Source organism: Papio anubis, chromosome 2, assembly GCF_008728515.1.
Source record: "Papio anubis isolate 15944 chromosome 2, Panubis1.0, whole genome shotgun sequence".
NCBI classification, from domain to species: domain Eukaryota; kingdom Metazoa; phylum Chordata; class Mammalia; order Primates; family Cercopithecidae; genus Papio; species Papio anubis.
Window position 1 is genome coordinate 187200215 of NC_044977.1, and position 17129 is coordinate 187217343.

General features: G+C 34.4%; 1 protein-coding gene across 1 annotated transcript in view; it reads left to right on the plus strand.

Moving 5' to 3' along the window:
* Positions 1-2014: 2014 nt before the first annotated feature.
* Positions 2015-17129, plus strand: part of OSTN (osteocrin) — a 59760-nt gene continuing 44645 nt past the window's right edge. The window contains exons 1-2 of the mRNA XM_003895275.5: positions 2015-2137; positions 15321-15422. Coding sequence (XP_003895324.2) covers positions 15321-15422 — 102 coding nt within the window. The 5' untranslated portion in view covers positions 2015-2137. The remainder of the gene's footprint in view (positions 2138-15320; positions 15423-17129) is intronic.

The window sequence follows — 17129 nt, forward strand, 5'->3', positions numbered from 1 at the left end:
CAAATTACTCAATCCGAATGCATCACCTCTTTCCTGCCAGATTCTGACCAATACAGACAGGAAGGTTCAACCCTTTGTCTCGTCACTTCTAAGCTAAGAAGACTTGGGCTATCCATTTTACAATTTGAGCTTCAGTTTTCTCATCCATTATATTTGAAAAAGTATACTTCCTTGGCAAGGTTGTTATGGGAATTAAATCATGACATGCTAGCTGAAAAAGTTGTCATTAATATTTTCTCCCTTTCTCATCTTAGTCTCTCCCCATCCAGCACTGAATATTTATTCTCTGTATCTTCTCATTTATTTGCATGTTCCCATTTTTTCCTCTCTCTTTGAAGGTAATGGAATTTTTCTATCCTGTATAAATGCATAAGTAAATCACATAGAGGTGTGTAATATACAGAAGGCTGTATAAATGGCTTAAATGTACCATGGATGTTCCTGGAATAAACTGTTGCTATTTCTACTGCTGCAGGACAGTTAAGTCAAACTTTTGAATTAGGTCAACAAAATCCACAAATAGGGTGGAATCTTTGGACTGTCTAAGCAGGCACAGATCTGGAATAAATCAGCCACAGATATCACTTGTCGGCATGCTAAGAAAGGCATTTCAAATAAGGATAGAAGGTATGTCAATAATATTGGCTTCTGGTAACATTATGATGCATCCATTAATTCTATATTGAGAGTTTTCCATCATGTGGATTCAAGCTAACATAATTGTTTTATGGCAGTAATGTCTAAACAAGGGTCCACAATTAGGCTGTATTTTTATCTTGATTTGTGAACTGTCTCTGCCAACTACTCAAATTTCAAGCTTGTTGAGACATATGTTATCCCTGGAAACCCTTCATAAAAATGAAGCATTTTACTGTCCCACCAAGTCTGTGTGCTCTGGTCAGTTGCCTCATCTAGATCCAAATTAACCATGTAATTGTTCTTATACTAGTGAGTAGTATTTTAAATGCCCTTTTTAGGGAAACCAGAAAGAAGAAATTTATTTGTTTTTGTGCAAAAATATAATCTGGTTTGGATTCTCTTTTCTAGCTTTTACAGTAGTGAGACAGAATGCAGTTGTGGGGAAAGAACTGGATATGGAATTAGGAGGATCTGCATTTGAAATCCAGCTCTGCGACTACTTCTTAGCTGTGTGATCTCATAAAGTCACTTAATTCATCTGAGCCTCGGCCTCTTTACCTGTCAGATGGGGACCCTCTGGTGAATCAAATGAGCCATTAATAATCTAATAAGATAGCATGTTACCTTTATAAGTTAGTAATTCATTTAAAAAAATAATTTGTGCATGTAAGGATGCAAATGTGATTAGTAAGAGATAGGAATGGAGGAAACCTTCTGCCAAAGGCAGGAATATTTTGGTTAAAAGGAAATTAAAGTACCGAAGAACAAGAGCAAGATAAAAATGATTACAATGTCTTCATTTATAGCTCACATGTCACAGCTCAGTATTTATAGGTTTGTTAGTGACAGCCTTCCCAGTATAGCAATGTTAATTACGAAGTAGCTGTCATTGTGTTTCACTGACACAGCACTGTGCACCTGACTGAGGCTGAAACTACTCATTATTTCCATAGCTGATCATTTAAAGGTCCAAAAATTATACTAATATATCAGTTTGTGTCTGATTATAATCTCCCTAAATCATACTTTGAGATTCCCTGGTGATCTGGTGATTTTTAACAAATCTTAGTGCATTGTATTTCCCAAATATGATTTGTAATAACCAGAGCTGGACTAAAACCTCAGGAAGAGGTGATGGGTGTGAAACTGAACACAATACTAAATCTATACTTAAATTTTCCAGAGCCTATATTTCCATTGCTATTTAAATGCCATGTTCAAAGCAATAGATAGACTAAATATGGAGGGAAAGGAGGGAGGGAGAAACTGAAGAAGGGAGGGAGAGGGAGGGAGAGAAAGAGATTGAAGAGAGGCTTGGGAAAATGCTCAGTGGAAAATCTGTAGAAATGATGTAAGAGAAAGCAAAGGCAGGGATTGGAGTAAGGGGTGTATAACTGAGACTATAAAAACTCAGAGAGAAAACTCACCATCAGGGCTGAGTTTTGGAGAAACTGCACAGACAGTACTCTAAAGTTAGAATCTCCTGATTTTTCACAAGGTAAGTTATATGTAAAAATTGATAAAGATTTAGTGCTTTTTTTCTTTTAACTATTATTTTTACTTTCACAGACTCTTTAAATGTTTTGATTACACTTGATTTTCTTAAAATTAGAAAAATTTTTGGTAATATTTCCCTCTCTAAAATGAGTAGAAAAAGATATTTTTGTAATGCAAACTTAAGGTAGAACTAATTGCTTACTCAGATATTTCATATGTTTTACATTGCTTTTTGCTTTTCTTCCATTTCAAAACAAAGAGAAAGTGAATGCAAAATAATAATTCTATATATATGTTAATAGTATCATTTTGCTTTCCTCAAAATTGTTTAATATTAGAAAAATGTTTAACATAGAAGAGTGGTCTAAACAACCTAGATAAAGAAGAAAGGCTTTTTCTCATTATTTCTATCAAGATTGGAACTTAGGAAACATCTCTAAACTAAGGAAATTCTATATCTTATGTTCTTAAAACCTAATGCATCTTCTCTTTTTCTCCTTATATGTTAAATATGCAAATGTGATCTTAATAACATAGTTGGAGTAGACCTAGAGTATGTCTATTCTTCAGTATTTGTAGTGCTCTTGCTAGTCAATGATTGAATTGAGAGTTAATCTGAACCATACATCTGAGTTCTGTTTGAGAGGAAATTTAAAATTTTATTTCAGGTTTAGTGTGCACTCAATGAATTCAGTTCTAACAGTTCAAATGTTGTTTCTTTGAGTAACAGACTCTATAGGTTTAGGAATGTGATTATTATTTATGAGTTTTCCTTCTAAAAATTTAACATTTTTGAGAATGAATTAGGGTGATTTTAATGCCTATGTAAGTTATAGAATTGATAATGTTATACCAAAAACATCAGGGACATTCTGTGTCTTCTGTTACTTTGGTACTACTCTTCAGCAGTCTTACAGAACTTTTCTAAGGAGCACTTTCTGTAGATAACAGTTCAGGTCTCCTTCATGTAAGTGAATTTTACTATGGCTTCTTTCAAAAATCATTTAGAGTCTTGAAGGTTGACGTTTGCGTTCTCCCTCTTATTTCCCAGGATTTTTAACTGATTCTTATATAATGAATAATGAGCAGTAGACAAGAAGATATCTTCAGTTGATTGGGCACGGGAACCTCAGAGCTTTCATTTTAACTTCAAATACTCTCAATGATTTGAACATTTGATTAATAAAATTAGATTAATTGGACTTGTCTCAAAAAATAACTCGAAGTAAAAAATCCTAATTTATCATTCTAGCTCTGCTATAATCCACCTATACAACTTCAGGCAAGACTGAAGCACAAATTAAGGCTTGATAACATTGTATTTTGTCCTTGTGAAAAGGACAAAAAAAAATAGAAGTGCTAGGGATACTGAGTATAAAAATATTTGAGGAAACCCCCATGTCAATCAGTTTTCCCTATATTAGAGAATAAAATCTCAGTATCACAGAATCTTAGGATTAATCTTTAGAGCTAATTTAACTGTTTTGCCAATATTTCATTTACTATGACTATTACCTACAAGCAACTTTTGCTTAGATTCAATAGTTCAGTCAGAGAAATACAACCTTTGGAGGCAGAAAACTAGACTTCGAATTCTAGGTCTGACTTCAACAGCTGTATGGACAAATCATTCAGCTTCCCTGAAGCTTTATTCTCCTCCCCTCAGGAGTTTGTGAGGATACAATAGGTAAGCTACAACAAGGTGCTAACTCCGGGTATCTCTCTTAAATGAACCAGCTCTCCAAATGGCTTAAGATCTCTCAGATTAAAGGCATTTTTTTAGCTAGCCCTTTCTCTTCTTTCTTCAAATAAGTGTCATGGTTCATCCCTGGAGCAGTGACCCCTTCTTCCTTATTGCCACTACTTCAGCTCAGGCCTTAATACAAACCATCTCCTCCCTCCAGTAACAATGCCTCTGCCACCACCTTCTGCTCCCTCTTCCTCTTCAACCATTTCTATATTATTATCTTCTTTCCTCTCCCTTGAGCAGGTTCATTCTCTCTGAGTCTCACTTTTTCCATCTATTAATTGAGGGTATTAAATTTGACAATTTTTAATGATTGCTTCCTCTGTTTCTAAAATTCTATATTCCTATGATACCTAAGGCTATAAATATGTGAAAATTCCACTTTTAAAATATTATATATAATAGTATTAAAAATTCACTTTAGGTGGCACAAATAGAGCTAGAAGAATAATGATGCCTTCAGTACAGCTGGGCTTTCTTTTGTTTCTTTCCCAGGATTACATTTTCTATAGTTGGAAGCAATTTTTATAGAAATATTATTACTCAAAATAATGATAATGCACCAAATGTTAGAGTTATTTCTATCTCTCTATAGTGAAATTTTCTACCGCCATTCAATATTATTTTTCTTACTATATTTTATTTTCTATCACTCTGCCATAGTTCTAGATTTTGAGGACTAATTTTGTTCCTTAAAATGAAGGATAAAAATAATTTTTCATAAAAATTAAAAAGTAAAAAATTTTGAAAAGTTGCCATATTTCAAAGGCAATATCACAATGGTGATAACTGTTATATATTGAGTAACTAATTTATGCATGCCGCTTTACCCAGATTACTTCTGATCTTCATACTAAGCCTACAAATTAGGTCTTTCCCCTATTTTTCTGAAGAAGATGTTAAAACAAAAAGGCTAAATGACATGCCTAATCAGCATTCAGATCCAGGTCTATGTAACTTAAGAGCCAGCCTATTTCTACTAATTCACTTTGTTGTATTAGAAAATGTACATACAATACTAGGAGTTAGGAGACCAGATTTCTAAAGTAACTCAGCTTGTCTCAGTTCACAGATTTTTTAAAAACAGAATTGTAATGTTTTCTATATAGCTCTAACATGACTTGTAAGGATGACAGCAGATTAATTTCAAGATAATAAAGCCCTATGCAAATGTTATTTTTTGAAAAGGTTGTGTACGACAATTCCATTTGAAGAAGGTGGAAGCATTCCAGAAAGGGTCTGCTCTTGCAGAACAAAATCCCTGAGCAGGGCAAGTGGTTGAGGAGTTTCCACCTGAACCAGGCTGTGAGCAATCGGAAGACAGAGAATGTATCTTCTTTACTTTTATATCCCCAGTGTCTGACATGCAGTGTATGCCTAATAAATGCATCCTGCTGTTGAGTATTATAAAATTTATATTTTTGCCCCTTTACATGTTAGAGGTACTTCTCATTATTATGTAATTATTATGTAAGATTTCGATCAAGTATTTTATCTAAGTACAAAGTGGGGTAAACGGTGAAGGGGGTCGTGATATTCCACATTAACTTCAGATTTAAATATGCTATATTTAACTTAATTTATCCAATTTTACCCTCTGAAAGCCTTTTAATGCTGCATAAAAAATTGCCTATGTATAGAATGGCCAGCTGATATGTGCAACTCTGTTAGCTTTTCCCTATGTACAGTTTTAAAGCTATTTTCCCATTAGTGATCATTAGAATTAAACAACAGATTCCCTTAACAGAATTGCCTACAACTATACACTAATGTTATTTTCTATTTTTAAGTAACATAGTTTTATATCAAGAAATATTTCATTATTTGGGGATTTAGTACAGATTAATGTGTGAAAAGGAGAAATCCTAACGTTTAGAGGAATGATCACTGGAGGTTAGTGATGCATGTAACTTTCATTAGAAGGAGAATCTGTGATGTGAAATGCTAAAGGATGTATCAGGATTCCAGCATGAACTTCATCACATTTTACTGTAAGTGTAGAAACATAGGCTAATCTGTTATCTTCCCTCTACCTTGGTTTTCTTATCAAGAAAGCTGGGATATTAATAACTGCCCTGCATTCCTGTTTACCTTCCACATAAGGCTGCTTCATGCATTCGTTCAACGCATACATTTGACCCTATGCCAGGCATTCTGTTAGGTGCTTAGATGCAATGGTGAACATGACATGGTCTCTGCCCTAAATGAGTTTGTAACAACTAAACACTTTGTGAAACATCCAGATCTGGGTGTTTAAAATAATAATGGAATCTCTCTTTAAAGTGGCATTGTAGGTTTCTGGCTTCTTAATTTTTGCGAGAAAGAGACTAGTAGTATTAATCACAAATCCAAACAGAGGGAAAAAAAAAAAAAAACAGGCAGAGATACTTAAAAATAAAATTTTAAGATTTTGGAAGGCTAAGTGTCTAAAAAAAAGTGAAAGTGGTGCCAAATAGAATAAATCAGTTAACACATGTTCTAGTAATTTATCATTCTTCCTAATTTGTTGCCTTCAGGAAAAGTCATTTTAAAATGTAGGTGTCTGCCACATTAATAACACTGCATCCATAAAAATATTACTTTATAAAAAAATTTGTTTGGGAGATGGAAAAAGGTTTTACACTTACACAAATAGGTTATACTCGAAAAAGCATGAAACTGGGAGTCTGAAAATGAAAATTGTTGTTCTGGCTCTTCTAACTGGTTTTGTGACTTTGGAAAATTTGCTACTGCCAATTGAAGAGCACCGACAAATGGGAAGAACACATTCCTGATATTTTAATTTTTTGTTTTTTGTTTTTTGTTTTTTTTGAGATGGAGTTTCGCTCTTGTAGCCCAAGCCATTGCAATGGTGCAATCTCAGCTCACTGCAACCTCCGCCTCCTGGGTTCAAGCGATTCTCCTGCCTCAGCCTCCCGAGTAGCTGGGATTACAGGCACGTGCTGCCACGCCTGGCTAATTTTTTGTATTTGTAGCAGAAACGGAATTTCACCATATTAGCCAGGCTGGTCTCAAACTCCTGACCTCAGGTGATCTGCCCACCTCGGCCTCCCAAGGTGCTGGGATTACAGGTGTCAGCCTCCGTGCCCAGCCAGTATTTTAATTTTTTTTTTAACAAGAAATGTTAAATTTCTCAATCTCAACTTGCTCCTTTTTTTCAGGAATCCAAAACATAAATTACCATTACACAATTTATTAAAAATAGCAAATTTCAGAAGGAAATTCTTAAATAAATGGCTATGCACCATGAGTATTTCTCAAATGTATTTTTTAGGAGGATGATATAGATGATGTATATGATAGTGACAGGGGCTACAAGCCACTAGCAATCTTCAATTGCTCTTGGGTGAAAATCCTCAATGATTTTAAATCTCTAATTTGAGTTTATGATGATCCCAAACTTCTTACCCATGTATAAGCTTCTAAGTGCCACAGCCACACTCAGTTGCCTTGCTTGTGAGACAAAGTTCATTAGAGACTGGAACCGCAGTTTCAATAAAAAAAGAGACCACAATGGCAGGAGGTCCCAATCTTTGCTTTCCAGCAGGTAAGTCTCTCAATCATCTGGGTGCTTCCCTAATCAAAGAAAGCTAGAAAAACCTTCTTTAAAACTTTGTTCAAGTATTGTCACTTATTGAAATATCGAGATTACCTGTATAATGACAAACTACAATTTATCCTTTTGGTTTTTTCAATGTAAGTTTTGCAGATTGTCTCTGTGAGTGTCTCTAAGTTCCCTAAGTGACTGTTGAGTGTAAATTTTGTGTTTATAGAAAAAATTTGGCTTCAAACATCTGCCTTCAGCTACATAACAATCACTTCAAAACAATTATTTTTAATCATGTTTTAAAATATAATATTTTCAAATTATCTTATAGTTTACAAAATGTTTCTACATACTATTTTAGTTTCCATTGCAAAGTTTTTAGTTATAATAAAATACAAATTAAAATAGTGTAGTTTTCTCATAGATAAATTTATATCCTCATATATTTTTAGCAAACAGTATTAAATATAAACTTAAAAGGTTTATTTCTTTTATTTGAACTCTAAGCTAATTCCATAATTTGTGCTCTTTGTAAATTAATTTAAGATCAACTAAAATTAAATAACTTACATTTTGTGAAGAAAATCAGTTTCATCAGACAGTTTTGACAATGTTGGAGTCTTGTTCAAGATCATTAACCCATTAAGGAGCACAAATAAAACTCTGATCCCTGTCCTTCAAGTCTGAGCCTGAGTTTTTCCCCAGCATAATGTTGAATATCTATATATTGTCTGAAAGAGGTTTGTTTTTTGAATATTTATTCTTTCACTGATGGAGGATTTTGGGAGTTACATTGTGTAAAAAATATGTATACATGTATATACAACCTCCACCAATATCACACACATTTGTGATATTGGTGGAAGTTGTAGAGGTTTGAAAATTCTTATTATCAAAAATTCCTATTTTGTCTTCACCAATTTTATATCTACTAAAATTAAGATCATGATTACTGAGAAAATATTCAAATGATTATTTTATCTTGACAGACTGTTAATTCAAAATGCAGGCGAGTAGTACTCAATTATTTTTAAATTATTAATATTATTTATGTTATTTGCAACATTTCTATCTGATAACCAAGTTAAATATCATACCAGCTTTTCTTTCTGTCAGCTTAAAAGAGAGGATATAACTGCGTTCTATGGCATCTGGAACCTCAGTTCTAATACTTTTTGTTTTGAAAGGGTAGGGAAACGAGCATACTGACTTATGCATGATAGGAAAAAAAGAGAAGTAAGAAAAAAATCCTAAGTAAGGCTGGGCACAGTGGCTCATGCCTGCAATTCCAGCATTTTGGGAGGCTGAGGCGGGTGGATCACCTGAAGTCAGGAGTTCGAGAACAGCCTGGCCAACATGGCGAAACCCTGTCTCTAGTAAAAATACAAAACTTCGCCGGACACACTGGCAGGGCCTGTAATCCCAGCTACTCGGGAGACTGAGGCAGGAGAATCACTGGAACCCGGGAGGCAGAGGTTGCAATGAGCCAGGATTGCGCCACTGCACTCCAGCCTGGGCAACAAGAGCAAACTCCATCTCGAAGAAAAAAAAAAAAAAAACCTAAGTAAACATTTTAAAATATATTACCATATGTCATCAATTTTGCCTCCATTTAACATCTCTGAAATTGGAATTAGTCTTACATTGATAAGCATATCAATTTACTTGGTAGCATTGGTTTTTTTTTTTTCTTAAATGTTCTTAAAAATTGAATGTCTGACCATAAGCGACATCCAAAAATCAAGGATTTGGAGGTTCTTTCTTTTCAGCTAGAAATACTTGATTTAAAAAATACGGAAAGTGAAAGAGGGAAATATTTGTGTCACAGCCTAGATGCAATTTTTTGCATAAACTGGCTGATTTGAGAAACTATCAAGTCAGTTTTCCTAGCTAAATCTGCACTATTACCATTACCTACATGTTAAGTGTCTGCACTTTTACCAGAAAATAGGCAGCTTCACCAGTGAACTTTAAAAGCCAGAAGCAACATCAGAGGTCAGTTAGACCATCTCCATTTTACTTGGTCTCGAGAGGAAAGTGTTTGCCCAACATCACATCATTAAGTAGCAACAGAGGCAGTGAAGAGCCTGAGTCTCACAACCCTTGCCTCAGGTCTTTTTTCCATTACAGCGAGCTATGCAGACTTTGTGTTAAGCACTGTCCCTTTTAGGCCTTTTCCTAAAACAAAAAATTATTGTCACTGTGTCATTTATTATTCCTGAGAGATTATAACTTCATGGAGTGGGGTAAGAACGTACTGTGTTTTACAGATTTACTTAAGAGCCAAGCTGACTCACGACCTGCCTGGAAGAACACCAGTAGTTCAATGAGGGAAGATTGTAGATGGTGTTGTCGGCAGGCACACACGGTCATTTCATGGTGTCAGAACTAAGGCCCCTTTATAAAATATCCTGCTAAATCTCTTAAATGTATGTGCTCTGTCATGGTGAGAAGAGAAAGTAAAGAAAATGTAGCCACTGAATTAGTTTGTAAATCCTTTAATTAAGTCCTTTATTTTAAGTTTTTGTTCAAATGAGGCTGGAGTCTATTTTGAGTATTTCCAGTCAAGGTATTAGGGTAAATAATTAAAAATTTCTGGACAATATCAAGATTTACCCATAAACCTAGTACCTTCGTGAATTTCTAATTGTTGGATCAACTATCCATAAGTCAGATGTTAATCATAAATTTGCAGGTTGAAGAGAAATGTCCTTTACACCTGAGTTATTTTTTTCCTTCAACACCAGACTTCACATGCTGATAGTTTAAAAGTCTTATTGATTAACAGGTGCATGAGATCCCATACTAGCTCACATTGCTTCCCTCTTTCAGTCTAACCATCTCTAACATTTACACCTCTCATAGCAGTTTGCTCTTTCTTTCATAGATCAGTGATTTTCAATCTCTTTTTTTCTGCCCCAGCCCACTTGAGAGATTTTTTTCACAATGACAATGGCTCATTGTGACACTGATTCCTACTAATAAAAACATCTTTCTTCATCTCAACAGGCTTCTCATTAAACTCTGGTTTAAATATAGTTAAACCAGTTTTTCTTTATTGCTGGAATTTCAGAACCTTTCACGTGAATTGGAACTCTTAACACCTCTTTAAAAATGTACGATATATCCCAAATGTAAATGACAAAATTTTATACCTCCTGACAAAACTTTATACTTCACCGCCTTATTCCATATACCATCGTTCTAGCCAGTTTGAAAGATCCTTTCAAGGCGTAATCAATTCTTACATTTGGAAAGTCCTTAAAATAAAGCATAAGATGTTATACAATATGTTTGTTTATTCAGCAGAATTACTTGAAACGTCAAAACACGTACTAGTCCAGTTGTCTAAAAAACCAAGGAAGTACACAGATAATCTTCTTATAAGGCAGATTCTATGGCTGCTGTTTCTTTTGAAACTCCACACTATCCAGAGAAATATTACTCAAAAATTACTTTTAAAAAATGATGTGCTAAAAAAATGCAAACACCTTTACTTTGGTGTATTCATGCAGTCAGTGAACATCCTTTCTTTGAACCTTCTGTGATCTAGAGTATACATGGTGCCTAAGAGATTTTAAATCATGGGCTATATTTATCCACTATCAACAAAATAGGAAAATGGGGCTGAACTTAGACTTTTCCTTTCCTCCCTATAATTTCCTCCGTTTCTAATTTTGGAGCAGTCAAGTTTCAACTAGTTAATCAAATGTCTTTTGTGTGGCAGGTGCCAAGGTGTTTGTTTTCATTAGTGTACCAAATGCCATATTTAGGAACTTGGCCTTTTGGTTAACTGGCTACAAGCATGGCTTTAAACCATTAAATGTGTGTATTTAAACTCAGCATTTATTTTTACATCTCCTTATCCAAATAATCAGGATGTGGTTATCTGTAAGATGATACATCATGATTTTTTCCTATGTACACCCAAGCACAAAAATATATACCTCAGACATAATCATCAATATTATAAACACTAATCATCCTGTGCCATTTATAAGATTACAGAGATGAGGAGAAACCTGGTAAGTGAAATGTACATAAAAATAGTTAAAGGAAATCCACATGGAAAGACATATAAAATTGGGCAATTTTCACATTTGAAACCTATTTTTATGATAAAAAGCAAGAAAGGAAAACATAAACAACTGTAGTTTGTCTTTGATTAAATGGGACAACAATTTTTTTAAAAAAGATATATCAGGCCAGGCATGGTGGCTCACGCCTATAATCCCAGCACTTTGGGAGGCTGAGGTAGGTGGACCACATGAGGTCAGGAGTTTGAGAACAGCCTGGCTATCGTGGTGAAACTTTGTCTCTACTAAAAAACAAAAAATTAGCTGGGTGTGGTGGTGGGCGCCTGTAATCCCAGCTACTCAGGAGGCTGAGGCAGGAGAATCACTTGAACCTGGGAGGCAGAGGTTTCAGTGAGCTGAGATTGCGCCATTGCACTCCAGCCTGAGCAATAGAGTGAAACTCCATCACAAAAAAATAAATAAATAAGGTGTATCAGAGATATGAAATCATTTAAAAAATACAGTTATGTTCTTAGTATATCCTCCTTTATGTAAAGTGAAAGAGACATCAGCAAAATCAAGAGAAGAAGAATACAATTAAGTAGCTGGCTTCCTAAAGTAATCACTAATGCAGGTTTGGGTTGATATTTTCATCAGATAACTATTGCATTCTTATTGGTTATTTTCCCAGTTTAGAGACATAGTTTACTGGGTTGTTTTTTTTTTTTTTTTTTTTTTTATGCGTATGGAAAATCTCAGTTCAGATATCAAGTTAGTGAAGAGAATACAGAGAAAATTTACTGCTCCCTTCTAGAAAAAATAGAATACAGAGAAGTTGCTAGTAACTAGCATTATGAGACAAGATTCTGAAGTAGACTAATTGGTGTCAAAATGAACAATTATTTCAGACATTACATGAAAATCAAAATGATATTTGATAAATAAATGTTGTAGACAGTGCTAAAATACTGTATCTTCATTTTTTTCTTAGCCAACATAGTTAATCCAGATACTATTCTGTTTAAGTAAAACATTTGTTCACATACCAGCATGTAACATTTATTATTAAAATCTACGCTGTTTAATAGTGACAAGTTGTTTTTTGTTGTTGTTTTCTTAGGAATGTGGGCAAAAGTTTTATTATTTTTTCCATTTCTTGCATTTGAAATACTCTTTGATAACATCCTAGGCCTAAAATTCTTTGCCATAGACCTTAACTGCTACACAACTGCAATCAACCACTTGTCAGGGGCTTCCCTCTCTGTAAGTTTTACAGAGGCTAACTGTATTAGTCCATTCTCACACTGCTATAAAGAAATACCTGAGAATGGGTAATTAAAAAGAAAAGAGGTTTAATTGGCTCACAGTTATGCAGGCCGTACAGGAAGCATGGCTGGGGAGGCCTCATGAAACTTAAAATTGTGATGGAAAGCAAAGGGGAAGCAGGCACGTCTTCATATGGCCGGAAGAGGAGGAAAAGAGAGGAGAGGTGCTATACACTTTTAAACAACCGGATCTCGCAATAACTCACTATCAGGAGAGAACAGCACCAAAGGGAGAATCTGTCCCCATTATCCAGTCATCTCCCTCCAGGCCCCACCTCCAGCACTGGAGGCAACTCATGGCAGTGGGTTTGCAATGGCTCGCACTCAAGCCTCTGCCTCTGCACAAACTCACTGGGGGCAAGGAAAGAGCCACAGTAACAAATTCTTCAAGAAAATGTCAAAAACAATCTTGGTACACACCCAAACAAATGTAGTTATTAAGGAAATATTTATTGATGCCTCATATTCTTTCACATACAGATTATAAATAGTAAATGAGACAGAAGGGATATGCATGAATGGATTCAATCCTCTCAAAGCTCTTTGGAGATGGGAATTCCTTCTCATTTCACAAAGGAGTATAATGAAGCCTGAGTAGGGTAAATGATACATATTCAAGGTTACACTGATACTAAAGCAAAAACATGACTCAAATCCAATCTTACAGATTCCATTCTAGCACCCACTTTCTCTTGACCCCCAGCAGGTTTCCCAAATTATTTTTTTTAAAGAAAATAGAGTTTCTTGAGACTTCTTATTCACAAAGGATGAAGTTGGAAGGCTTTCCCAGTGTCATGTACTAAGCAGCAAAGCTTGGGTTCATGCCTACTTTGTTCTAGCCCATACTCCACGATCCTCCTTCAGTAGAGCAAGGCCCCATTTTACCTACAGTTTTGTAACTGCCAGTAGTCAAACTAGCAGCAGGTCAGCCTGATGTAGGCCATAGATGAGCTTTAGTTGGCTGGATAGTGGCTTTTTAATCTAAAAAGTCAGACATATATAAATAAAGCATCTTTGTGCTCGCTACCCAGAAGTAACACGTGTTAAGATTTTTACATATTTGCTTTAAATTACATATAGATTAAAAACTGATTCCCGTATGTTTTTTCTATCATTGTACTCACTTTTTCATCTCTGCAGAGGTAATCATAATCATGAATCAAGTTCCATTGGTTTATATTTTATATGTATGTATTCCAAAATATATGGTATTGCTTTGGGCATTTACAATTTCAGTAAATGGTATAATGTCATGTATTGTTTTATACTTTCCATTTCTCCACAAAACCGTTTTGTGAAATCCATGCATACAGACAAACATACATTTAAGTTATTTGTTTTAACAGTAAATATGTATTTAAGTCATTTACTTCAAGTCAGTAGTTGGAATAAATCTCAATTAATAAATCTATTTTCTCTTGAATGGGGCACTGGGTTGATTCCAATCTTTGACTACTATAAACAATGAGGCTATGAACTTTCAGATACATGTCTCCATATAAACACTGACAGCTTCTCAGGAATACACACATACCTAGAAGTGAAATAAATGTGTCCTAGGTAAGAGATAAGCATTTTCAACCTTTTCATAGTGTCCAATTTTCTCCAAATGATTGGATTCATTTTCAACTCCACCAGAATTTTTTGTGATATTGTTTCCTAAAACCATTCTAACATTGCAAGGTTGATCAATTTCTTGCCAATCTAATGTGTGTAAATGGCATTTTGCTTCTATTTTTATTTGAATTAAAGAGATTGTATGTATTGTGGAAGGTTTTGTTCATTCACTTCTCCTCTTTTCTATGAAGTGTGTATTCATAACTTTGCCCCATTTTTATTTAGTTGTGTGTCTGTCTTTAAAGTTACATTTAAAGGGTTTATTTACATTTTCCAAATACTAATCTTTCTTTTATGTATATATTGAAAATACCTTCCATTAAGTAATTTGCTTTTCGATTTTTTATTGTATCTTTATGTAATTTTTCAATTTTGATATAATAACATCTGATAGTTTTTTAATAACATTTTTGAATCTTGCTTATGAAATCCTGGCATAACACAAGGACATAAAGAAATTCTCTTAATTTATGGTGGGGGTTTTGAAATTTTGAACTTAAATCTTTTTAGACACTATAGTCTCTCTGGTTCACCACAGACCCAATCAGTACTTATTCTCTAATACCTTGCCACTGTTACAAATTTCTCCTCAGGTACATATATAATGTCTTAATCTCTAGATTTTAGAGTAAAAAAATAAAGTTACATTAGCTGTATTTCTCAGATTGTGGGTTAGTTTGAATTAAATTATTGTTATAGCTGTACAACCCTAATCCAGGGTCTCCATAGAAAAGAAACCTTGACAGAATTCATTCTGGGGGATGGACAGCTTCTATTACATATTATTTACGTTTTGTAGAGATGCACTCCAATGGACCAAAGCTGAATAATTTGGCTTACCATTTGCCTCTAACAGTCCTTTTAGGATCTTTTGTTTTTTATCTTTACATTCCAAATGAATCAGTGCTAACTATGACACATTTAACCCTCAGATGCTGGACTGGAGATTGGCAAGTGCACATTTCATCCTGGCTGTGACACTGACACTGTGGAACTCAGGAAAAGTCCTCTCAGTAGATGTAACAACAACAGAGGTAATAGAAACTGACTTAGAGAAATAAATATATATGTTTGACATGACTTATAAATGATGTTTATATATAAAAGAATATATATAAATATATTTCATATACATAAATATAACTTATATATTTATATATCATGTCTTCTATATTTTATATAGAATATATATTTTATAAATATAATGTATATATTTATATATTGCATGTATATTCTTTTGTAAGCATGTCATTTCCACTAGAGTAAGAAGGAGGTGCAGCTACCAACAAGAAAATGTACACAAAATAAAATGGAGAAATAACACAAAATCAAGAAAATAAGTATTTCTTACTGTCTTCTTTTTATTGCCAACATGACATTCAAGGTTGTGAACTTGAAATGAAAAGAGCAGTAATCATGATCTTCTCCTCACAGAGGAGTCAGAGCAAGCCAGTTATCTAAATGTGAAAAGAAACTTAAGAACAAAGACTTGTATTCCTTGAACAAAAAAAGCTTTAAGAGAAAATCCATTATTACAGCCGTATTTAGTTAAATCAGTTATGTCAGAATGAAGGGCTTTTATGTAAAATTTGAAGTTGTTTGCATGCCAAAATTTGAGTAGTTTTGTTCAAACTTTTAATTACAGTACAAATGTTTTTGTAGTGCTATGACTAAAGTACAAAGAAAAAGAAATGTGGAGGCATCACAAGGAGAAAAATTAGTTTATTTGATCTTATTAGAAACATATATACATGTTTCTTAAATAGCATCAAGTGAGAGTCTCAAATGCATTATATTGAAGGACAAGTTTTGTAAAAGTTTTGTTTTTTTTTAAGATTAAAGATATTTCTTAGAAAAACGATTGTTGAGTGTGTGTTAGTTGGAAAAATAAAAGCATGTTTTTGGAGGATGCTTTGAAAGATAAAAAACCTTTGCCCTTTGAAGGTTTATCTCCTTCTTTAGGGTTTATTTTGGGTTATTTCTGCATCCTTCCCGTCTCCAGTTTCTATGTTGTCAGGATTATACAGGGAAGTGATAGAAGCTAAGATCTCAGTAGTTTGAAACCATATTGTGGGCTTTGTGCTGTAAGTAATAAAGAACTATGAGAGATTTGTAATTTTCTTTTTATATGACAAAACTAGTATTGGGGATAACTAACTTTATAACAGTATTACGGGTGAAATAGAGAAGAGAGAGATAGCAAATTGTAAGGTGATTAAGGGCGTACACTAAGCAGTAAGGAGGCCTTCATTTAAAGTCACCACTTGGATGACCTGAGGTCAAGAGTTAGAGAAAAGCCTGGCCAACATGGTGAAACCCTCTCTCTACTAAAAATCCAAAAATTAGCTGGGCGTCATGGTGGACACCTGCAGTCCCCGCTACTTGGGGGGCTGAGGCAGGAGAATCACTTGAACCTGGGAGGCAGATGTTGCAGTGAGCCAAGATTGTGCCAGCCTGTTAACAGAGCAAGACTCCATCTCAAAAACAAAAACAAAACAAAAACAACAACAACAAAAAACACCACTGATGGGAATCAAAAATAGCAGCCAGAAGAAGATAGATTGTCCTGCAAGAACTGACCAGACTTAGGGCACATATGACTGGATAAGGAAACAGGAGGCTCAATAGCTTTCAGTTTACACGCCAGGCTACAGGTATTTTAAAAGAGACTTGAGTCAATGATTAAAGGGCTTGAAAATGCTACTCTTTTGTTCTACTGGAGAAAATGAAGAGAACAGAAA